General features: G+C 31.0%; 1 protein-coding gene across 2 annotated transcripts in view; it reads left to right on the forward strand.

Annotated features, from left to right (window-relative positions):
• The window catches only part of LOC111620914 (transcriptional activator protein Pur-beta-like), a 99,063-nt gene that overhangs the window by 47,333 nt on the left and 29,381 nt on the right, over window positions 1–22,349 (forward strand). For both annotated transcript variants that reach the window (XM_023362942.1, XM_023362941.1), the window contains exon 4: window positions 6,592–6,710. In XM_023362942.1, coding sequence (XP_023218710.1) covers window positions 6,592–6,710 — 119 coding nt within the window. The remainder of the gene's footprint in view (window positions 1–6,591; window positions 6,711–22,349) is intronic.

Here is a 22,349-nt window from a genome sequence, read left to right on the forward strand (position 1 = left end):
TTTTTTGCTATCTTATGCAGTTCTGTTAATAGTTTGACAATATCAGCAGTTGGAGGGGGCAATAGTTAAGTACTAATGTAATTAAAATATGTAGTTTTAGCTAGGGCTATGGAGTAAGTAGACATTCCTGGATTTTCACTGATAGAATATTAGAAGGTCCTTCTTCAACACCTGCCTCTAAATAATAATTTAAAATATACTTTGATTATATTAATCCAGAATGACATTTCATCAATATCAAGTGAATCAACAGATTATTTTTTACATATGTCTAGTGAATCATTAGGTATTCCTATTGAAACTGAAAGTACTTACATTTTTTTTCACAGTTTTTCATTATCACTATTATCATCATCATCTTCAACCACATATTAAGATAATATTTTCCATCACAGACATGGTTACAGTAAAGTATTCAAAACAAAATTTAACTTGAGTGTTCTTAGCCATTCCGTACAAGTCTTTTGACAATAAAAATTTAGAATTAGCTAACACAGAATGTATTTGAATATAAATTTTTAACAATAATTAGTGATATGCAAAGAAAGATTATGAAGTAAGGAAATCATAAAATAAGATCTTGCATTACAGGAGGCTTCAATAATACAAGATAGGAAGTTAATGTACCTATTAGAAGCTTAATATAAAGTACATAAAAAAAAAAAACAAGAACTGTAGTTTGTGCTAATCCATTTTTACTGACTTAATCTTCACAGTCCTGATTTTAACTACTATTAATATAGTTGACTAAATGTTTAACTATTTTTTAAAATTTACTATAAAGTTGTCTCAGTATAATCTATTGTATTAACTTATATATTTCCATCAATGGTACTGTTAGTTCTTAAACCACTCACGTCAAACTTTAGTCACTCAAGGTCGCTTTTACTTACATCATTTTAAAAATTTGCCAAAAATACAATTTTCATTGTACACATAAGAAAAAAATCACTCATATTCATTACATTATGTAGTTTTTGACAGTTTAGTTTATTTTAGTTAATTTAAAAAATTACTGCTCCATCACTGTTAGATAAAATCACAAAAGAACTAAATAAAATATATTTAACTTTAAATAAATTCTTGCAATTTACCTTTTACTAGCCACCCTAATGTTGCTAGGTCCAGATTAGGTTTTTCCTTCATTTACTAATCATGTAAAATGTTTTGATAAATTATTATTATTATATCACAGATATTACAACAGTCACATTATGTCCAATTGGATTACATTAAGTGTTCCCTCATGCAATCTTTGCAATTTTCAAATATTTATGCACCCTTTTTTAGATTATCTCTATCTCAAAGATCTTTTTTTTTATTGAATTTCACAGAATATAGCAGAATCTGAACACTTATTACATTCTGATTATTGTCATTTGAAGAAAGAATGTAAATGAATATTAAATAATTCTTAACCTTTCTTTGTGTTTTATATTATAATCTTTTTAATTGTATTATTATTATTTTTTAATTATATTTTAATTTATTTGTCAATCAGTGTTTTTGTTATTATTATGTATTTTATTTGGCGGTTTAAATGTTAACTAGGGCAAGGAAATATATTGTCTTTTCCTAATGTGATTGAAATAAATAAATAAAATACTTAGAAAAAAATATACATATATAATGACTTAAATTTATAATAAAAAAAAATTACATCACTTTAATAACATTTTTCGATTACATATTTTATTCTTGGCCACATGCCAGCACAAAGGAGAATATTTTTGTTTACATTTTGATATTATATTTATAAATATTGACCTGCTTGTTCCCAAAATACTCCAGTTTATAATAAACGGTTCACATGTACCTGTTTCACACCTCTTTGCTAAACTTAGACATCTCATCATAAAAATTAATGAAAAATTCAATTTCTATTGTAAACAGATGAAAAATATCAGTTATTTACTACAAACTGTAGTAAAAAGTAAAAAAGAAAAATATCTGAACAAAGAAAAATTGATCACAGCAGGTGTTTCTTTTGTTTGCAAAAAATAAAATTGTAATGAAAGTAAAGTAAATAATATATAAATAAATAAATATATACAGTATATAGGCCTATATATAAAAATAAATATATAATATACACACAGGCAAAGAGTAAAAATTTAATCAACAAAAATTCAGGAAATATAACACTACAAACAAATAAACGTTTGTTTGTAGTGTTATATATATTTTACTTTTTTTTTTTCATATTTCCATTAATACTCTTGAATGGAAATAAACTTCCCTCTCAGTTTATTTACATATAAACTGATAAATGGTAGAACACAACTGACACAATTTTATGCAATAATGTTATGTTACAGAGAAATTTTTCATTAAAATTAAACATCTTTCAAAATGACAAAATATCATCAAGTGACTATTTTCTATGATACCCAACTGACAATAAATTGTCAAGTGGTCATATATAGTTAAGCAAAACAAACATGACTTGACTTTTAGGAAGATCAGTAAATATTTTTATATTTTAAGTAAGTAAGTATATTTTAAGACATTTATATTCCAGTAAGTTATTTTATTTTGTTTTGTATGTCCATCAAGTTGTTACTCTACTTCTTAAATTAAAATGGTTAGCAAAAATTTTTACATAGTATTGGAAAATTGAAAAACAGGGATGTTAATTTGAGTTTGTTACACAACTACCAGCATATAAAGAATGCATTTTTAGCATATAATGCTCTCTTCATCAGCAGTGCTGCAGTGGAATGTCTGCTTTCTTTGTCAGGACAAATTTTAACACTTAGATGATGCAGAATGCTTGACAAAAATTTGAAAAACTTGTATTCTTGAGACGACAGTTTAAAAAAAGAAATAAAAATATTAANCGCCGAACTCAGTGTTTTTGTTTTTGTTTATTAACTAATTTTGGCGTGTTAGTCAACATATTGTTTACGAATAGAAAAATATTGGTTAAAATCTTTATAGAACCATATAATTACAAATAATAAATATTCTCAAATTTAAGATCCTAGCATTGAATGCACGATAGACACTTGCTAATCCAGCTATTCCTTGACAGAGGTGTATCAGATTAGCAAGAGTACCGGATTACTGAAAGTGTGTAGACCTAAAGTAATGAATGATGTGACCTGTTGCCCTTAGGTATGGATTCATTTTGAAGAAGGATAGGCAAATAATATAGTACACTGAAATGCAATACTGTATACAGAAAGGAAATTCAAGTAAACGAGAAGACAGGATGTGTGACATGACTAACGTTTTCATTGAAACAAAAGTGCATAGACAATCACACTGTAGGGTAAGCTGGATTATTGTGGGCTAGATTAGCAAAAGTCTGTTGTATGCACAAAGGAATTTGTCTGATTAAAATTCATTTATAATTAACATTTTATTTCTCACTTTTTCCTTTGAAAATAACTAACAAAAATAATAAAAGACTGAATTAAGTAATTTTTAGTACTTGATTGCCTCTTGTTCTCTCTTTTCTTCTTCGAAATTAAGCACAAAATTGCTATGGAGAACTTATCATACAGGGATACTTTATCCATAAAAAAAAAGTGTTCCTGTATGATAACTTCCTCTATAGAAATTTTGTGCTTAATTCCAAAGAACAAAGTCATTTTTAATTTAATTTGCCATTTTGAAAAGTCTTGCATTTTATCACAGGGTGCTCTAATTGATCAATTTTTGAAATAGCTGGCTAGGTTTCTTTCAAAAAATGTAGTAGGTTTTTGATGTGCGTTGGGTAATTTCAAGTGTCTTCAAGAGCTTAAAGCCTGCAAACTTAAAAAGCTTTGCAGGTTTTGAGATTTAGTTTGCTAAAATTTCATTACAAATTATTCAAAATGGCCAATACTCGTCATTCATTTCTTTCCTTAATCTTGAGAATGGTGTTAGATAGATGAAAGTTGAGACTAGATATGGAAAGCTTAGGGTCAAGAGCCCCCAATTAACTGTATACAAATTTCTGTTCAAGATTATAAATCATGTGATTTTAGTTCAAAACTTTTCTCCAGAACTGAGTTACGTAGATGACTGGCATGACTCTGTTGTAATCAGGAAAAGTATGATGTACAGGGGAAAACACTACTAATTTGAGATTGAGAGCATATACAGTATAACCTCTGAATGGCGGATACCATTGGGACCAAGAAATTTGTCCGCTATTCGGAGGTACAGTACATGTCAGTGGCCATATTATTATATTTTAACCTGGTCAGTATAAGGTGAAGAATACGATGGATTACGAAAACATCAAATTTGCATTGGGAATGTGAAAATACCAAAAAGTATACATAGTAAAGTATGAATAATTAATAAATAATATACTGTGTGTATATATATATATCTTTTTCAGCTGTAAAAATAATTTTATTTGAATTTCAAATAGCAAACAGATTGTACAGAATGTTTTAATTAAATAGAACATAAAAATTACAACAAAACATGAACGTTGATTAATTATTAATTCATCAAAAATGGCCTGAGTGGGAAGTAACAAAAGAAAAATGAAACTGTTATTATGAACAGAAGGGTTTAGATAATGAGAGTTCGAATGTCAAGTTTTACGAAGGAAATAATTTGCTAGCCACTTCAAGGGGTAAGAAATGTATTTGGTATTCTTGCATTTATAACATCATTTATAATCTAAGTGACTAATAAAAATTGATATACAGTCGACCCCCCTATAACGCGGTAGATACGTTCCACTTTATAAGAATTTCATGTTGTAGGAATCCTTAAATATATGAGCCAATCACAGCCCGGCATATGTGCAGTTTACGGACTACGGCTGTTTGAAAGGTTTTCTTCCATAAAATTAATCGATTCTAGACTAATTCGACTCAACATTTCCAAAACACGTATAATTTTTTTGGGAATAATCCGTATAAACTATGCTATAAACAAAAAATTGTAGGATTACTTACCGAGTGTGCACCGTTTGACGTCGCCATTGCTTAAGCTTGGTTTCGTCGTGGAGCAGCTCCCCAAACGGCGGGCGCATTTTCCAATAAGTTACTTTTCTGCGAAAAATTCATTGAACTTTGGAGACATCATTAATAGAAATAATTTTTATGGTCATTGAATAAGAAATGTTTCTTTCACAAGAAATGTATAAAATTACAGTACTGTATTAGACTTACAGTACCTAATTTATATACTGTACAGACGATAGTAAACTCAACTTACTCACCTAAACTCTCTGTAGCCTGTAAGTAGTTCGGCTGCTCGTCCACTATTGGTCCAGATTCGACCAATCCTGTTGCGACACAAGTCAGCGATGACATTTTATTGCATTTTACAAGTCTCTGTTAGCATCTTTATACGAATCCACATTATATGAACCTGCATTATAGGGGGGTCTACTGTAGTGATTTCTGCGCTTTGTAGTTATCAAGTCAATGTATTCTTCAAACATTTTTTTTTTCAATAAATGATTTATTAAAAATTACTTTAGCTACCACAAAGCTTTTAAGATCATAAATTAAGCCATAAATTTGAGAAAACCAAATGCAGTTTAACCTGCTTATAATGTCATCCATGGGACCGGCAGTTTTTTGACGTTATAACCGAGTGTCGTTATCTGCGGGGTCATAATTTCAGTCCCACAAAAGTATCAAGTCTGTTTAAGAATCTATTATAAAATTCATCTAATTTAATATCGTATGTGTAAAAGTGCGAACTAAATATTTAAATCAACTTTATTTACATTATTATGTCTAAATTTACAACGATGTAATTAAAAATTTCAAAAATTATTNCTCAAGTGTCGTAAATAAGAGTTTGCCATGCTATCGATAATGATAGTTCATCCTTATTGTTTATACACTTGTCTTCTCTTGCTGTTTTATAGATATATATCGCTTCCATCCAGCGCAAATGGTGTATTAGCTGTGTGGTGTAAATTATCTTTGCCTCGTCAAATACAGCTTGTATGTCAGGGTCCGTGGCCTATTGTGCTAATGCTGTAGTATATTTTTTATGTAGGATGTCTGCTTTGTGTTCTTTGATCCTCACCTCCAACGATCTTTTTGTGGATCCCACATATACTAAGTCTTTATCACACGTATAATCTTTTATAGAGATCCTGTATACTCCTGCTAATATGTTTTGGTGTGGAATGTCTTTTGCATTATTTAGCATTCTAAATATAGTGGGACATCTTCTAAATACTAAGGAGGCTTTTTTCTTTTGGCGATCTCTTTGTAGATTTTCTTTTGTAAGTGATTAGGATTGTAAGTGATTAGGATTCTGTCTTTCTGAGTGTTACTTTGTTGCCCTTGTGGTTCTGTTAGATCTGTTTTTCGTGAATGTTTTGGTTTACAGCAGAAGTAAGTAACTTATGTTTTAAGTTGTCAATATAATAATTTATTTTTTACAAAAGCAAACAACTCTGTATTTTTGTTATTCATAAGATTCTGAGAAAATATAATTAATTTAAATGTTGTTAGAGTAATTGTAATTGAAAGTGGAGAGAGAGTGAATAGCAAACAAGTATAATTTGCAATAATGATGCTGATTAAGCATTTTATCACATTTGATATGAAATTTTATTTAGATTATTTGTGATTTTATTATTATTTTTTAAAATAATTTTTACGAATATATTTATAGGGCCACCAAATCCTGATAATTTACCAGAAGATGGGAAACTCAAAAGTGAAATCATGATAAAAGACAATAGACGTTATTATTTAGACCTAAAAGAGAACTCAAGAGGAAGGTTCCTAAGGGTAGGTTTATTATTATTTTGTCAAATTTAATAAAAAATAAATTGATAAAGGGTCTTCTAAACATAAACAACTTAAGTGTATTTTATAATAAATTGTCTTTCTTACAGCTTGGACTTGGCACACAATACATCAAATTTGATATCTCAATATTTCCACTTTTTACTTTTTTCAGAGATGTTGGTAAGTAAATACGATAAAATTGAGCTAGCAAAGACATTTCGTGCAGGCTCATAAGATTAATTTAAATCGTCAGTTTTATCTTTATCTAATTCTGATTTGTTAAAATTGTCAGATTATTTATGCAAAAGTTCCAAAATTGTCTGTACTTCACAAACTTTTTTATATTTTAATCATTATGATTTGAGTTTAAATTATAAAATTTCTTTTATAATACAAATGTATATATGATTGTTTTTATTTTAATNCAAGAAATGTATAAAATTACAGTACTGTATTAGACTTACAGTACCTAATTTATATACTGTACAGACGATAGTAAACTCAACTTACTCGCCTAAACTCTCCGTATCCTGTAAATAGTTCGGCTGCTCGTCCACTATTGGTCTAGATTTGACCAATCCTGTCGCGACACAAGTCGGCAATGACATTTTACTGCATTTTACGAGTCTCTGTTAGAATCTTTATACAAATACGGTCGCAATTTTTTTGCCACGATATACGAATCCACGTTATAGGGGGGTCTACTGTAGTGATTTGTCTGCTTTGTAGTTATCAAGTCAATGTATTCTTCAAACATTTTTTTTTTTTCAATAAATGATTTATTAAAAATTACTTTAGCTACCACAAAGCTTTTAAGATCATAAATTAAGCCATAAATTTGAGAAAACCAAATATCTTCCTACACTTAATAAAGTGGTTGNCAGTTTTGGTTAACTTTTGATTTAAAAATCATATTTATCATACTTAAATCATACTCTTCTATCATTTAATTATATTAGATTGAATAATGAAGACAGCTATTTGATAATATATAATATTACATAGAATCAATTATTAAAATAAATTTATTATGTGTTTTTGCTTTAACATTTTTTGAAAATTATATCCTCATTTGCTCTCTTACCCCATTATTTCTTAAGCTAGTCTGCTGTTATTTTTTGTTTAAATTCAATGATTAATTTTTTTTAATGATTATATACTCTACATACAACTTTACCTCGTATATCAAATTCTTAGCAGTAGTAAGATGTTATGCCAATATTGAATGTTTTTTGGGAGNTTTTTTTTTTCAATAAATGATTTATTAAAAATTACTTTAGCTACCACAAAGCTTTTAAGATCATAAATTAAGCCATAAATTTGAGAAAACCAAATATCTTCCTACACTTAATAAAGTGGTTGGAAAATTGCCTTTGTAACATGATCTTTGAACTTTCACCAAATAAATGCTGTTGTCTATTGTTTTAACCTTAAAACTGTTTCTTTTTTGTTACTACTATGCTACAGTTATTGTCGAATGAATGAATAACTTCGGAAATGTTTATGGTTTCTTGGTACAGTAAGCTTAATTCCGCAATAAGACAGAAGTTTAATAACATTAATATGTATGACGATAAATAGTGATTGATATCTCAACCAGATTATTCTTCTCTAACAGATAATGAATATTGTTTGGCTTTTTACAACCTGCCTTCCTCCCCAATTCCTATTTTCAGTCATTCTTTATTCAATGCCTGCAGTCAAAATTCTTTCTCTGAAAGAGTATTTGAACTGATTCTTTGTTTTAGTTTTAAAATATTTTGTATGTAATTAATTACTTCAGAATATTGATGACGAGACTTTGTGTTTTCGTAAGGTAGATTTCGGATGACGGCATCCATTATTTAGAGTATCTGCTATTTAGAGGTAAATATAATAGATGTTCTATTTGAAGGGTCTGGGGATTGTAAAAGTGTCTGTTAAGTAGAGGTCCACTATTTGGAAGTATCTGTTAATGGACATTTCACTGTATTTTAAATTAAATAAATTAAAAATATGAATAAAAATTGCAACCTGGCATTGTGATGTCACAATTTTGCTTATTGTTATTTGTATTTATTTTATGTTACATTTTAGATTTTACATTTTAAAATTTTTATTATTATATGCATATAAACCAACAATGCAAGTTTCATATTAGAGATGCCACGAATATTTGGCTACTATTCGGTATTCGGCCTATTTTTTTTATATTCAGTATTCGGCCGAATACCAAATCATGAGAAAGAAAATGCACATATTACTCAAAAACGTGTATTTATTTTAATCACAAATTATTACATTTAATACAGTGGGTGATCGGTTAACAAACATAATCCGTTCCAAGACTATGTTCGCTATCCGAATTGTTCGTTAACCGATTATTGATTTACCATAGGTTTCTATGGGAATTTGATCAATTGGTTCTGGAGACCCCCCCAAAATAAAAAAATATATACTTTCTTACTACCTTTATTTATATGTATTGATGATAATAAAAATACATACATACATAGTCTTGCGTTTTTATTAGTCGTGTTTTTTTTCTGTTTGAAAGGGTTAAAGAATCTGTAAAATGNTGCATATAAACCAACAATGCAAGTTTCATATTAGAGATGCCACGAATATTTGGCTGCTATTCGGCCTATTCAGCTACTATTTTAATATTCAGTATTCAGCCGAATACCGAATACCAAATCATGAGAAAGAAAATGCACATATTACTCAAAAATGTATTTATTTTAATCACAAATTATTACATTTAATACTTAAAATCTGTCAGTGGTAAGTTGTGATGAATGAAAACAATTTTTTCAGCATTTGTTGATAGCAAACGATTGTGCTTTTCGTCATAAACTATACCTGCTTCTGAAAATAGCCTATCACTATATACACTACTACCGGGAGACTATAGATAAATCTTAGCGAATTTTGTCAGGCTTGGGTACTGTTTTGCGTTTGCTGACCACCACTTGTAAAGGTCTGCCATTCGATGTAGGCAAACAGTTTTCATATAAAGTGATACAAACAGTGATATTTTTTAGTAATAAGGACTATAAGTAACACAATTTGATGTAACAATGAACAAATAATTCATGTTGTGACACAATCTACTCACAAATAAAAAAATGTGCCTGCGGTGTCACTACCGCACCCACCGCAATGAGACAGGTTGTAACCGCGAAATGTACACATATTTTGCTGAACGTTCGGTCGCCGAATATTTGGCGCTTCGGCTGAGAGCGTAACCGAATATTTGGTATTTGGCAAAATCACTATTTGTGGCATCACTATTTCATATACATTTTCATTTATTGCATTTAAAAAATAGAACATTTTCTAAGATTTTCTAAGAAATGTTTTCATATATTCAGTCCTGGTAGTGATTAAAACTGGATAGAAGAAATATTTTGTAAAAATAATAAAATAAGATATACATAAAAATAAATGGAGAAGGTATAGATAAGAGAATTGCACATCATGATTTCATCATTAATATTCTGACATGTATAATGTGAATTAAGCCAATAATTGCATTTGGTTTTATAAAGATTTATGTAGTTTAATTAACAATTTGCATTTAAATGAATATAAAATACTTATTTAAGTGCATGTATGTTCATTATACATGTATTCAGTTCATCAAGTAAATAAATTTATCATCAAAAGACAGTATATTTCCTCTGTATAATATAAAATACTAGTAGCTCGGGACGCCCCCTAGTGGGCATTCTTTACAAATTCCCATGAGCCATTGTTCCTATCAATATGCTCTACAGCTCTGTTAAAGTCCCAATCGCGTCATACGATCTATATTTCTATCTATTAAACATTCTNTTTAGCTGCTTGAGTCTTCTTGATTATACAGTATGTTTCTTAAATAAGATTGAACTTCAGCCTACTGTAGACCTGTTTACGCCATACTGCCCAGCAACATTAGGCATTAGGCATCTTCTGCCCACTCTCTACCTTTGCTATTATACTCTCACCTTTCGAAAAGAAAAACAGACGCAAAACTTAACGAGTGCCTACCCGACAGTCTCACGAATACATAAAATAATTTTGTCAGAAAAATAAAAGGCTGAAATTACAAGGAAGAGTTTCAAAGTTCGGAGGAATAATATCTGATCGGTATATATCGGCTTGAGCGTAGATGTCAACGTCTCCCACACTCCGAAAAGTTTCGAATTGTTTTCCGAAGACAAGGGAAGACCAATCGGTATTCATTAATTTATGTCGCTTCTTCTTGTGTTTGTTCTGTAGAGTGTTTGTTATCCGATTATGTGTTCGTTGTCCGAACATAAAAATCTTTCATGAAAGTGTTCGTTATCCGATTTGTTCGTTATGTGATCTGTTTGTTAACCGATCACCCACTGTACTTAAAATCTATCAGTGGTAAGTTGTGATGAATGAAAAAAATTTTTTTCAGCATTTGTTGATAGCAAACGATTGTGCTTTTCCTCATAAACTATACCTGCTTCTGAAAATAGCCTATCACTATATACACTACTACCGGGAGACTATAGATAAATCTTAGCGAATTCTGTCAGGCTTGAGTACTGTTTTGCGTTTGCTGACCACCACTTGTAAAGGTCTGCTATCCGATGTAGGCAAACAGTTTTCATATAAAGTGATACAAACAATGATATTTTTTAGTAATAAGGACTATTAGTAACACAATTTGATGTAACAATGAACAAATAATGCATGTCGTGACACGATGTACTCGCAAATAAAACAAATGTGCTTGCAGTGTCGCTACCGCACCCACCGCAATGAGACAGGTTGTAACCACGAAATGTACACATATTTTGCTCAACGTTCGGTTGCCGAATATTTGGCGCTTCGGCTGAGAGCGTAGCTGGATATTCGGTATTCGGCACAATCACTATTTGTGGCATCACTATTTCATATACATTTTCATTTATTGCATTTCAAAAATAGAACATTTTCTAAGATTTTCTAAGAAATGTTTTGATATATTCAGTCCTGGTAGTGATTAAAACTGGATATAAGAAATATTTTGTAAAAATAATAAAAAATAAAATAAGATATACACAAAAATAAATGGAGAAGGTTAAAAATAANCCTATCAATATGCTCTACAGCTCTGTTAAAGTCCCAATCGCGTCATACGATCTATATTTCTATCTATTAAACATTCTGTAAATACGTTAAAATAGTTTAATTTGTTTATTTACCTTCGCTTGTAAACCTCGATTTTAAATGTATCCGCCATTTTTTCAACAAATTTCCCATGAGTCAATGTGCAACGTTCGCTGACTTGAGTCACAGGATGTTATAAACGTGCAGCGCAAGGTTAATCAAGGCATATAATAATTATTTATACCATTCCATGATATAAATAATAAATTCCTATTACAAATAATTACAGATTTAAAATCATTGCTAGGGCGCCGCTAGTGCCCGTTTTTGGCATACCGTTACGCGGACGGACACGCGTTCAATGGGTTATATAGATAGATAATAGCCACTAATGTTTTTTGTTGATTGAAACTAATCTTTGTTAATCAAGTGTTTTCTATATTCTTTCTTGATAGTCAAAAATTATCTAGTATCTGTAATTGGCCACAATAGCTGAAGAAAACATAACTGCATAAAACTTTATTTGGCATCATAAGTGAGAATATGTTCTCTATATAAAATCTATACAAATATTCTATGTAGAATATTTGTATAGATATTATATATACTTTTTTCACCTGAGGAAGTCATTTTGAAATGGCAAAAATACTTGTATTCAATTCATCAAACAAGTAAATGAAACATAACTGCAACTGCATACCAGTTAATTTAGTTATAACAATTCAGAATTTATTAGATAATCAATTACTTGATTATTTAAATGTTTTTTTTTCTCTCTCTCTCTCTTTTCGGCACTCATAGTCCCTGAAGGACCTTGGCCTCATCCAGGATTTTCATCCATTCCTCTCTATCTTGATTTAAATGTTTATTAAAACTAATTTAGAAAATGAAATTTTATTTTAGTACAGAACATTATTTAAATTCTAAGTTTTTGTTTTGTTGTATTAAAAAATATTTCTGAAGAGCATTGTGTAAAATAAAAACCAAAAAATATTTGTATTGTAATAAATTACATTTACTAGTAGCATAAGGATCTGATTGAATAAGAACATAATTTAGTTAAAAGTTTATAACTATTTAAATATTTTTATTATTAGACTAATTTGGTTCTAAACAATGCGATCTTCTACATTAATATACAGTATTAATCATTTTTTTCAATCTGGAATTAGTCAAATAATTGCTCATATCTAAATTATTTCATAATCCAATCAATTAAATCCAATCTCCTCTTTTAAAAAACTAGTTATACTTAAGAAAAACTTACATAGACACTAATACCAGCTAAAAACTTCAACAAGTTTACCAAATACTGCTGTTTCAAATGGATGAAAATGTTAGTATTTAGTAAACTTGCTGAAGTTTTTAACTGGTATTGGTGTTTGTGAGTTTATCCAATCAGTTCAATTGCATTTTATTTAGTTATGCTGTTTACTGAATTTTGAGTTTTATTTCAAAATAAAAGAAAGAAAGTTTATCATTATTTACAAGATTCATTTTTATGTAAAGAAAAGAACTTATGTTTTAAATAATCTCTTCTATACACACTGTAAAATAAACAACTTACTTCTGCTGTAAACCAAAACAGTGCTTATTTCCAAATATTTTCACAAACGTTTTCGGACTTAGTNAAAATTGTCTGTACTTCACAAACTTTTTTATATTTTAATCATTATGATTTGAGTTTAAATTATAAAATTTCTTTTATAATACAAATGTATATATGATTGTTTTTATTTTAATTTGAGAAATTGTATAATAATTTTTAAGTAATATGATAAGAGTATGCATAAAAAAAAACATACACAGTCTGTTTCAAAAGTAAGTGTACTGATTTTTTATTTCAAAGTACACAAGAGTTACATCAAACTACAATTGATCTCCTTCAAAGTACGACCCCTGCGAGGTCACACTGGTTCCAAAGTTTTTTCCACTGGTTGTAGCAGTACTTGAAGTCGTTTTCTGTAAGGGTGTTTAGTTCATCAGTTACAACTTTTTTAATGTTTTCCACTATCCCTAAATTATGACCTTTCAACTTGGATTTTATCTTTATCTTATCTTGGATCTTTATGAATAGGTAGAAATCACACGGTGCTAGGTCCGGGATGTAGGGAGGATGTGGTGAGAGTGTTGAGATTTTTTTTTTTGGTCAAAAACTCTCAAATTTATAGCGTTGTGTGAGCAGGTGCATTATCATGGTGCAGTATCCAATCTTCTGCAATGTCCTTGCAGACTTGATTGACCCACTTTTGAAGTCGTTCCAAGACATCTTCGTAGAAGGCCTAATTAACTGTCTGTCCTGAAGGTAAAAATTCTTTGTGCACAATTCCATAATTATTGAAAAAAATGATAAACATCGTCTGTACCCTGGATCTTTGTGCCATCTAAACACGATGTTTCTCAATAAAGTGGCATCTATGGAGATGCCACTTTATTAAGCTTCGTTAAATCTGCAAATGTCTTGGTTTCAGACTTCTTGAGTTTCACACACAACTTTTATAGCATAACGTTGTTTGAGATTTTTCTTCATTTGAAATATAACAATGTGTTTAAAACACTATCTTACACAAACAGAGATTGGGCACGTTTGACTTAACCAATCCACTTGAAACAGGTGTAGACATGCTGCTAAGATATCTAGCAATATGAAAATACCAATTAATGATGTGTTAAGCTGCACAGTCATTAAATAAAAAAAAAATCAGTACACTTACTTTTGGGACAGACCTTGTTGTTCATATTTCACACTATTTAATATTTCATATTTCTTCTTTAAAAACATGATAAATTTTTAACTTTATCTCAATAGAAAAATATAAAGCAAGAAATTTATACAATTTTTTACAAAAAATACAAGTTTTTATATAATTTTAAAGTTATGCAACCTCATGTTTTGCAAAAAAATTTTACTTACAAAACATATGAAGTTACACGAACCAAATTATTTGTCCTTCACAAAGCCATTAAGACTGCATGGAATGAAACATCATAACGATGCATGAATAGAGCATAGAAAAACTATGCTCTTAGATCTGCAATAAATATGAAGACTTTATGGAGATATATGGACACTTGTGTTATAAACATAAGTGCCCATAGCTTTGGATATAACATAAAGCATAGGATTTCTAGTCTTTTGGCTAATTCAGGTGAGAAAATTCTAGCCAGGTTAAAAAAAAAGCAACCCACAAGAATTGCTAATGCACTATTTGTTTTTTATGAAGAACTGTATGATATGGATTTCCCACAAGACTAGTTGCACCTGAAAAATTTGTTTTGCTGAAATTTCAACATCATCTGAAATAGAACTCTCATTCAAGATATTAATGAAGAGTTCAGTTCAAAAATGAAAATGTCAAAGAAAAAATTACTGAAGGAGAACAAATGTTGTGCAATTCCTACAGTATGACTCACAGCTTAAAATAGAATTAACATCTATTAATACTAAATAATTTCATTGTCAGCTTGTCACTGCCACTGAAAATATGATTACACTAGCTGTTACCCGCGACTTTGCCCACGGAGGTTTTGCAAGCAAACCCCATTTATATTCAGTATTTCGACAACCATAGTAATTGTTATATAACACCTACCGATGAGAATTGCTGAGAATCAAACGAACTGTTTTCAATTTGATCAATTTTCTGGAACATTTACAATCGTTCTATAATCGAACCAATATGCAATAACAAATTTGAATTTAAAACGGTTTGAACATTTGGTTAAAAAATCGAAATATATGAAAATATTTGTAACAATGTCTGAAATGTTATCAATTTAAGGGAAAGTATGGAATCAATTTCAAAAGTCATTCTTCACGTTAAGTCTTAATGCTCTCCTTCTCCCCCCGCTGGGGAATTTCGAAAAATCCCTTCTTAGTGTGTGTTTCCGTGACGTACCCTAACTGTGTACCAAATTTCACCTCTTTAGGTTCAGCGGTTTGCTCTGGGCGATGATGAATCAGTGATTAAGTCAGTCAGTCAGGACAAGTAATTTTATATATTTAGATTAATTTTACACAAAAAATGCATATTGAAAACTAAATTGTACAAATTTTTGTTAAAATTATGCACTATGGCAAATAAATTTATTCTATCAAACGTCATTTAAAATTATGCTGAAATTGTTAATTATGGTGTAGCTAGTAACTGGGTTGAGAGACATTAAATTTTGTATATTTGTATATTAAATGTGGGATATTATTTTGTTGCAAAATTGAGTCTATGACAAAATATGAGTAGTTTCAGTTTAGGTCTACTCCATGTGAATTCAGGATAAATCAAACACTAATAAGAGTATAGCAGTGAAATTTTTTTATTTGGTTAAACATTTTTCAGGACTTTAACAAACATTGGACCAAAAAGTTCAAATCATAAATTAGAATGAGAACATCCTTATATTGCCGTTGAGCATTTTATTGAGGAATTCAAAGCATTAACAGTTGTTAAATTTAAAAGAGAACTTGTTTGATTTAAAACAGCATCTATTTTTAAAAGTAGATGTTATTAATTTTGTAAAATAAGGACTAACATATTTGTAACAGAATGGAAACAAAAAAATTTAAGTACTAATGAAAAATAGGACATAACCATAAAAAAATAATAAAATGGGATAAATTTGTATAATCAGAAATATAATGTTACATAGTAGCATTATAAATGCTTTTTAAACTCAATTAAAAATCCTAGGATGATAAAAGTTGAAATCAGCACTGCATGGGAAGTGTGTAGAATTCATTTCTCCATTAAAATCAGGTGTGACATCATTGGCAAAGTGATAAAATTAATCATAATAAAGCATCCAACTCATTGCTTTCTCTTTAATTGTTTAGCAGTGGAAAGGTGGAGGTCACTATAGAAAGTTCTGCCATTCTAATAGGGAGAAATCTCCTACCTACACAATGACGAATCCATAAAATAAAAAACGAACAACATTAATGTTGTTTTCTCGTTCCTGGCAAGTCCACACTGTCACAATTAATCCAAGTTAATTGTGCTCACCCCTTCTACCGGCTAACCGTTCAATTGTGTATTCCCCTCTTCTCACATCGACTCTAAATACTCGCGCACGCTAAATCACTTCAAACTAATTATTCTGTCATCAAATTCCAATCCATGTACAACCAAGCAACTGTTTAAAGCATATAAAATAAAAATTTTAAAACAGAAATAGCAAAAGTAAAGATAACACTTAGCATTAGACCTTTGGAATGCCTAGACATCTGAAAACAGTAAACAATTAACGTCGCCTAATATAATAATATACTGTCACGATCCTCTTCCTGTCCACTTCTCGACCTACTGCTGTTTCCCCCGATTCGTCTTCCTTTCTGGCAGCTTGCCGCTTCCGGTAGTTGTCCTCCGTCCTCTGGTGATTGCTTTCAGAACCCTATTTTCAATTTTAAATTAATTTCTGTAAATCTTAATTTTCAAGCAAAATTCACTCGGACCCTTTTATAAATTAACCTGTTACTTATTAAAGAATATACTTAAAAATTTTTAATCGATTAAACCGTTATTTCCTAAACATTTCCTTTTAATTTTAACTTACAAATTCCTCACCACTCTGACGTTTTCGGCATAACACTCAACGATAACTTGGCCAATTGAAAGCAATAATATTCTAATTAGGCACCCCTCCGCCACTTCCCTCCCGTCCCCGCACAAGTAAGCTCTCCATCCCTCTGGCCGCGGCTCTCGGAACTAATTCCAAATTTATAAATTAAATATTTTAAAATCCTATTTCACAAATTTAATCCTTGAACCTTAACCAATCGATACTTCTAAAATTAATTCTGGTATCTTCACACTAGTAAATTGCTAAATGCTAGTGTTTTAACCTTGCATTTTAAATTTTTATCGCTCCCAGTGCCGCTGTAAAGTTTGTGCATTAAATATCTAACAAATTTCTAACATATCACCTGTAACCACTTAACACCGTACTTATACCGTTTTTCCTATCTCTGCTGTGCTCTCCCTGCCCGCCGCGTCCTCAGTTATTACCGGTTTTCCCTATAAAGCCATTTTGCTTCCTCCAGCCCCCTCAACTAAATTCTGCCTATATAGAAAAAATTTTCTATAGACTCGTTCCTATCCGTCAACATACATACACTAAGAACCCAACCCCAGTCTGGAATTGTATATTTATGGCTGCCCCGCGCAATTTTTGACTGCATCTTCCGTAACGCAACACGCTTCTCGCGTGCGTAACTTAACTACAAACTATTTAGGGGAGGTTTCCCCGTGCTCTGTGGATTTGTTTGGTATACGGATCACCTCCTTCCGACCGTTTGTTGGGGCGGCGCAAACTTAAATCTGTCGAAAACATTACACCGGGCTGGTTGCAGTGGGTTCCCACCATTCCCCGCGACTGTTTTCCTCAGCCCTATTCCACCACCGTGAGTATCTGGCGCTTCCGGCACCCCCGTTGGGCCCGCCGGCCCCTTGTGCGGGCTGGCTGCGGCCTGCCGACCGTCACTTTTTTGCCAAATTTATCGGCATGCGTACTCACCTGCAGTCCCAACCAACGAAATTTTTAGGGATCCCCTGCCCCTGGCGGCCTCTTCCTATCTTCACTCACCACGAGCTGTCTCTTCTACTACAGTTTTCAGCATGTTTCAGCATAAATAGCAACACAAACTCCCATCATTTCGAACTCTTTATTCACGAAAACCATACAAAACATTAGGTCTTTACAGCAATCAAAATACAGTAGCTCTAGTCATTGGCATATAAACTACACGTTCTCTCTCCTTGCCAGGTTAAAGGCTAATTGAACACGCGTGTTTTACCAGGTTTCCCAGATAACAAAACTATAGAATAATTTCAGAAATAAAAATAGAAAGAGTAACCGTCGGCATCGTGATCTAGATCAAATCAAACGAGGTTTTTGCACCTAAAACACACACTACAAAATCTACTTCCCGTCAACACTCTGCACTTCCTTCCCCGCCTACTCCTCGATCCATGTCTCGAAATTCATGCAAACTATCGGTTTTCCACCGGCCGTCACTCCCTTTTTACAATCCATAAAGATTAAAGACACTTATACATGTAGAGATAAATCTAAAAATTCTAGAATGTGCATTCACAAATACCATCACACTACCATAAACGCCAAGATCAGCAAATTTTTCCCTTCTGGTAAAATCCTATTGTTGCCCGTCACAAATGGCCTCGCTACTATCCCTCTCTCACTCTTCTCTATAAAATTCACATGGTTCCGTGCAAAAATAAATAATTTTCTGCAAATAAAATCAGAAATAAACAAAAATCAAATTTATTTAGCACTTCTACCTGTAAGCAGTGCTGTCGAAACATCAAAATTAACAAAATTCAAGTAAAAATAACAAATATAATTACATTTTCAAAACCTATTTATTCTACTTTTAAAATATCTTTTAAAGCCCCACTTAAAGGTCTGCTTAAAGGCCGTGCTAAACGTCTAAATTTTCTTTGTTAACTAAAATTTCCTAGAACCCAAGGGTCTCTCCAGGGCCCAATAAAACTCGACATTCCTTTGTCTCTAACCTTTCCTCTTCCCCTTTCCAGTTTATGTTGTCTTCGGAACAGTCGTGTTTCGTCGAGCTGAGTTTGGACCGGCGAGTAAGCATATTTTTTCCTATAGTAAGGTGCATCTGGCAGTGTTTGTGGTGTCACAGCCATCAGTAGCAATAGTTATTTAAGAATATCAGGTAAAAAATTAATAGCGTGTGTGGAAGCCATGATGTCCCCAACCCAGAACTGTTCAACGAATGCATCGAGAAGGCACTCTCTGCTCTCAAAGAAAGCAGAAACTTGAAGAAACATATAAAGGATGTTATTGTTAATTGTCTACTTGGACTTTACTTATTAATAGGACTTAATAGACAATTAACAATAACATTAGATTTTAAGGACAGTAAGGCTTTTACAAAAACATATAAAGGAGTGCATCGAGACGAACCTAGGAAAGTTCCAGGACATGTTCATGTCCCTTCATTGCCATTACACAGAGCTAAAAGAGCAAAACCAGGCAGTTCAGCTAAGCCTATCTGCTGGTACATCTGCTTCCTCCAGTGCCCCCTCCTCCACCCCTGCCCTGAGGGCAGTTAAAACAGTCTCCAGACGCGCAGATGTGGCACCCCCTGTGCCAATCGAAAATTTCGCCTATCTGAGTAGGGCAAAGTTAGATTTTGGTTCATAAANGGATGACCTTAACATCTGGTTTGGATGAAGTCAGCAAAAAGGAAATTTGAATGAATCTCATGTTTTAATCTCAAACATGTATTTGGATGGGAAAAGCCTTTTTTTTTTTTTTTTGTTACGAGTGTTTCTCTGGAATGCATATGATGTATAGAAAGGGAATTTATTGTAGTTGTTTTTTATTTTTCCCTCTCCTTTTATGTAATGATTTTAGCCTGCCAGTTTGCTTGTAAGTTTCTATTCTTTTAATTTTCTGTTATGTCAATCTTTGCTTTTTTTATTTATTTTTATCTAATGAAGATTCATTTTCTCTTCTGTCCATTGAATAGTATTTAAATAAGAACAATCATTTTTATATGCTAAGAACACTATTAATTTTTAATGTATTAGATTATATTTTAAGTCATTTTATGCCAATTTTTAACTTAAATTATTGATTGGAAATAAAAAGTCATATTATTTCCAATTTCATATTGATATTAAATAGCCTAATTAACTGATTTCAAAGTGATTCATTTTATGATATAAAAGTAGTAAACTTAATTCATGAAATTATAAGAAAACCTTTATACTAAAAAGATATTAGTTCAAATAAATTTTATTAATACATATATTAAATAATCCCAAATTTTTAATAATTAATAATAATTCTTTTAAATATCTAAATGCTAGAGTTTTTGGGCTATAATTTGTTTAAACTTTTTAATTGAAAGTTGAATTATAGTCCAAAAATTGAACATTGAGATATTTAATTAAACTTTATTAATTCCAATATATTTATTTAAAATTTAACTTTGAATGAAATTTTTATTAAAAACAATCGTTATAATGATTTTTGACTGCAGAAATAATCTTTTAGAATAAGTAATGAATATTTGTTACGTTACACTGGCTTGAATTGCATGCGTGATCATTGCAAGCAACATGATACAAATAAGAGAAAATTATTATTAAAATAAGCATTTTAGTCCACTAAGATAATACTTTTGAGGTTTTTCAAGGTAAAATCAAAGTTTTATGAATAATTTTTTATTATCTAAATGTGTGTGAAAATATAGTTATACTTTTGTTAAAGATATATAATTTTTATTCATTTTATACCTTTTATTGGTAAGAGAAATATGCATTGGTGTCATGCCAATAACAAGTAAAAAAATATTTCTTATTGATGGCTTTTGAGTGGATATAAAAATCAAGCTGTACCTGTTATATACAGGTACAGCTTGATTTGTTTCTACTCCTAACTTTTGTAGTACAGTATAAAATAAAAAATATGTACAGTACAGTTTACTGTGTTTGTTGATTCTAATGTGCATTGTTTTTTGATGTCTGGTTTCCCAAATTTGGATATGCATTAGAATTGGACACAAAGTTAACTTAATGCAGTCTCGTTCGTGTTGTTTGCTCTTCATTCAAATTGGCAGTTTGCATTTATTATGTCATCAATATGTGGTGATGTTCTTCCACTACTTTGGTTTTAGTTTTTGTTTTTGTATGGTTTATTGGTTTTTTGAACTACAGCAAGCCAAGTGAACAATGTCCAGCAGATGGGTCTTCTAAGTTTAAGATTATTTGCTATGCTTAAGAACATGTATACAGTTATCTCAATGTGATACTAGATATCTGGAAAATTTCATACTTGTACACACTGGCATGAAATCTCACTGTTAAAGCATTGCTCTTACAGTAATTTTGACTGTAATTTTGTTAGTATACAGATTCTTTACTTGTATACTTGATAATGGAATCATAAATTAATATATTCAGAAATTTGAACATTATGAAGCATTGTAAATATGACAATAAAATGTTTTTCAAAAATGCATTTATTGCTGTTTGAATTTGTTAACTTTCCATGGTGTAGTGGTGGTTTTTTTAACTCTTTCTGCCCTATGGACACTAAGACACTAAGAGTGCCTCTTATTAGCAGGCCCATTATGAGTTCGGCCAGGGCCACAATGGGGCGACCAGGCAGCAAGGGACGGGGCTTGACATATTCGAACGGACCACCCTCAAAAAATTCCTGGGAATTTTTCAACTCATCTGGGTTTGATTCCTGGTCCCCAGAGCAGTAGGCTGCCACCTTGACCATTTGGCCATCTTGCTGTCAAGTGTGTTTGGTAATAACTTATAAGATAGCCATTACATTCACAAGCTAACTTTTTTTGGGTTTTGATTCTTGAAAATTGAGTGCACATTGTTAGAATTGAGAAAATGTAGTATGTTTTATGAAACAATTTATCAGTACAAATATATTGGAGAGATATGTTCCTCTGTCTCTTATGGATTGGTGCCTGTAGAAATATGACAAGATCAATCACACACAATATTCAGTTTCTGAACTTATACATTATATATACAGGTAACCCCC

Source organism: Centruroides sculpturatus, unplaced genomic scaffold, assembly GCF_000671375.1.
Source record: "Centruroides sculpturatus isolate CEXI.00-Female unplaced genomic scaffold, Cexi_2.0 scaffold17, whole genome shotgun sequence".
In the NCBI taxonomy this organism is placed as follows: Eukaryota; Metazoa; Arthropoda; class Arachnida; order Scorpiones; family Buthidae; genus Centruroides; species Centruroides sculpturatus.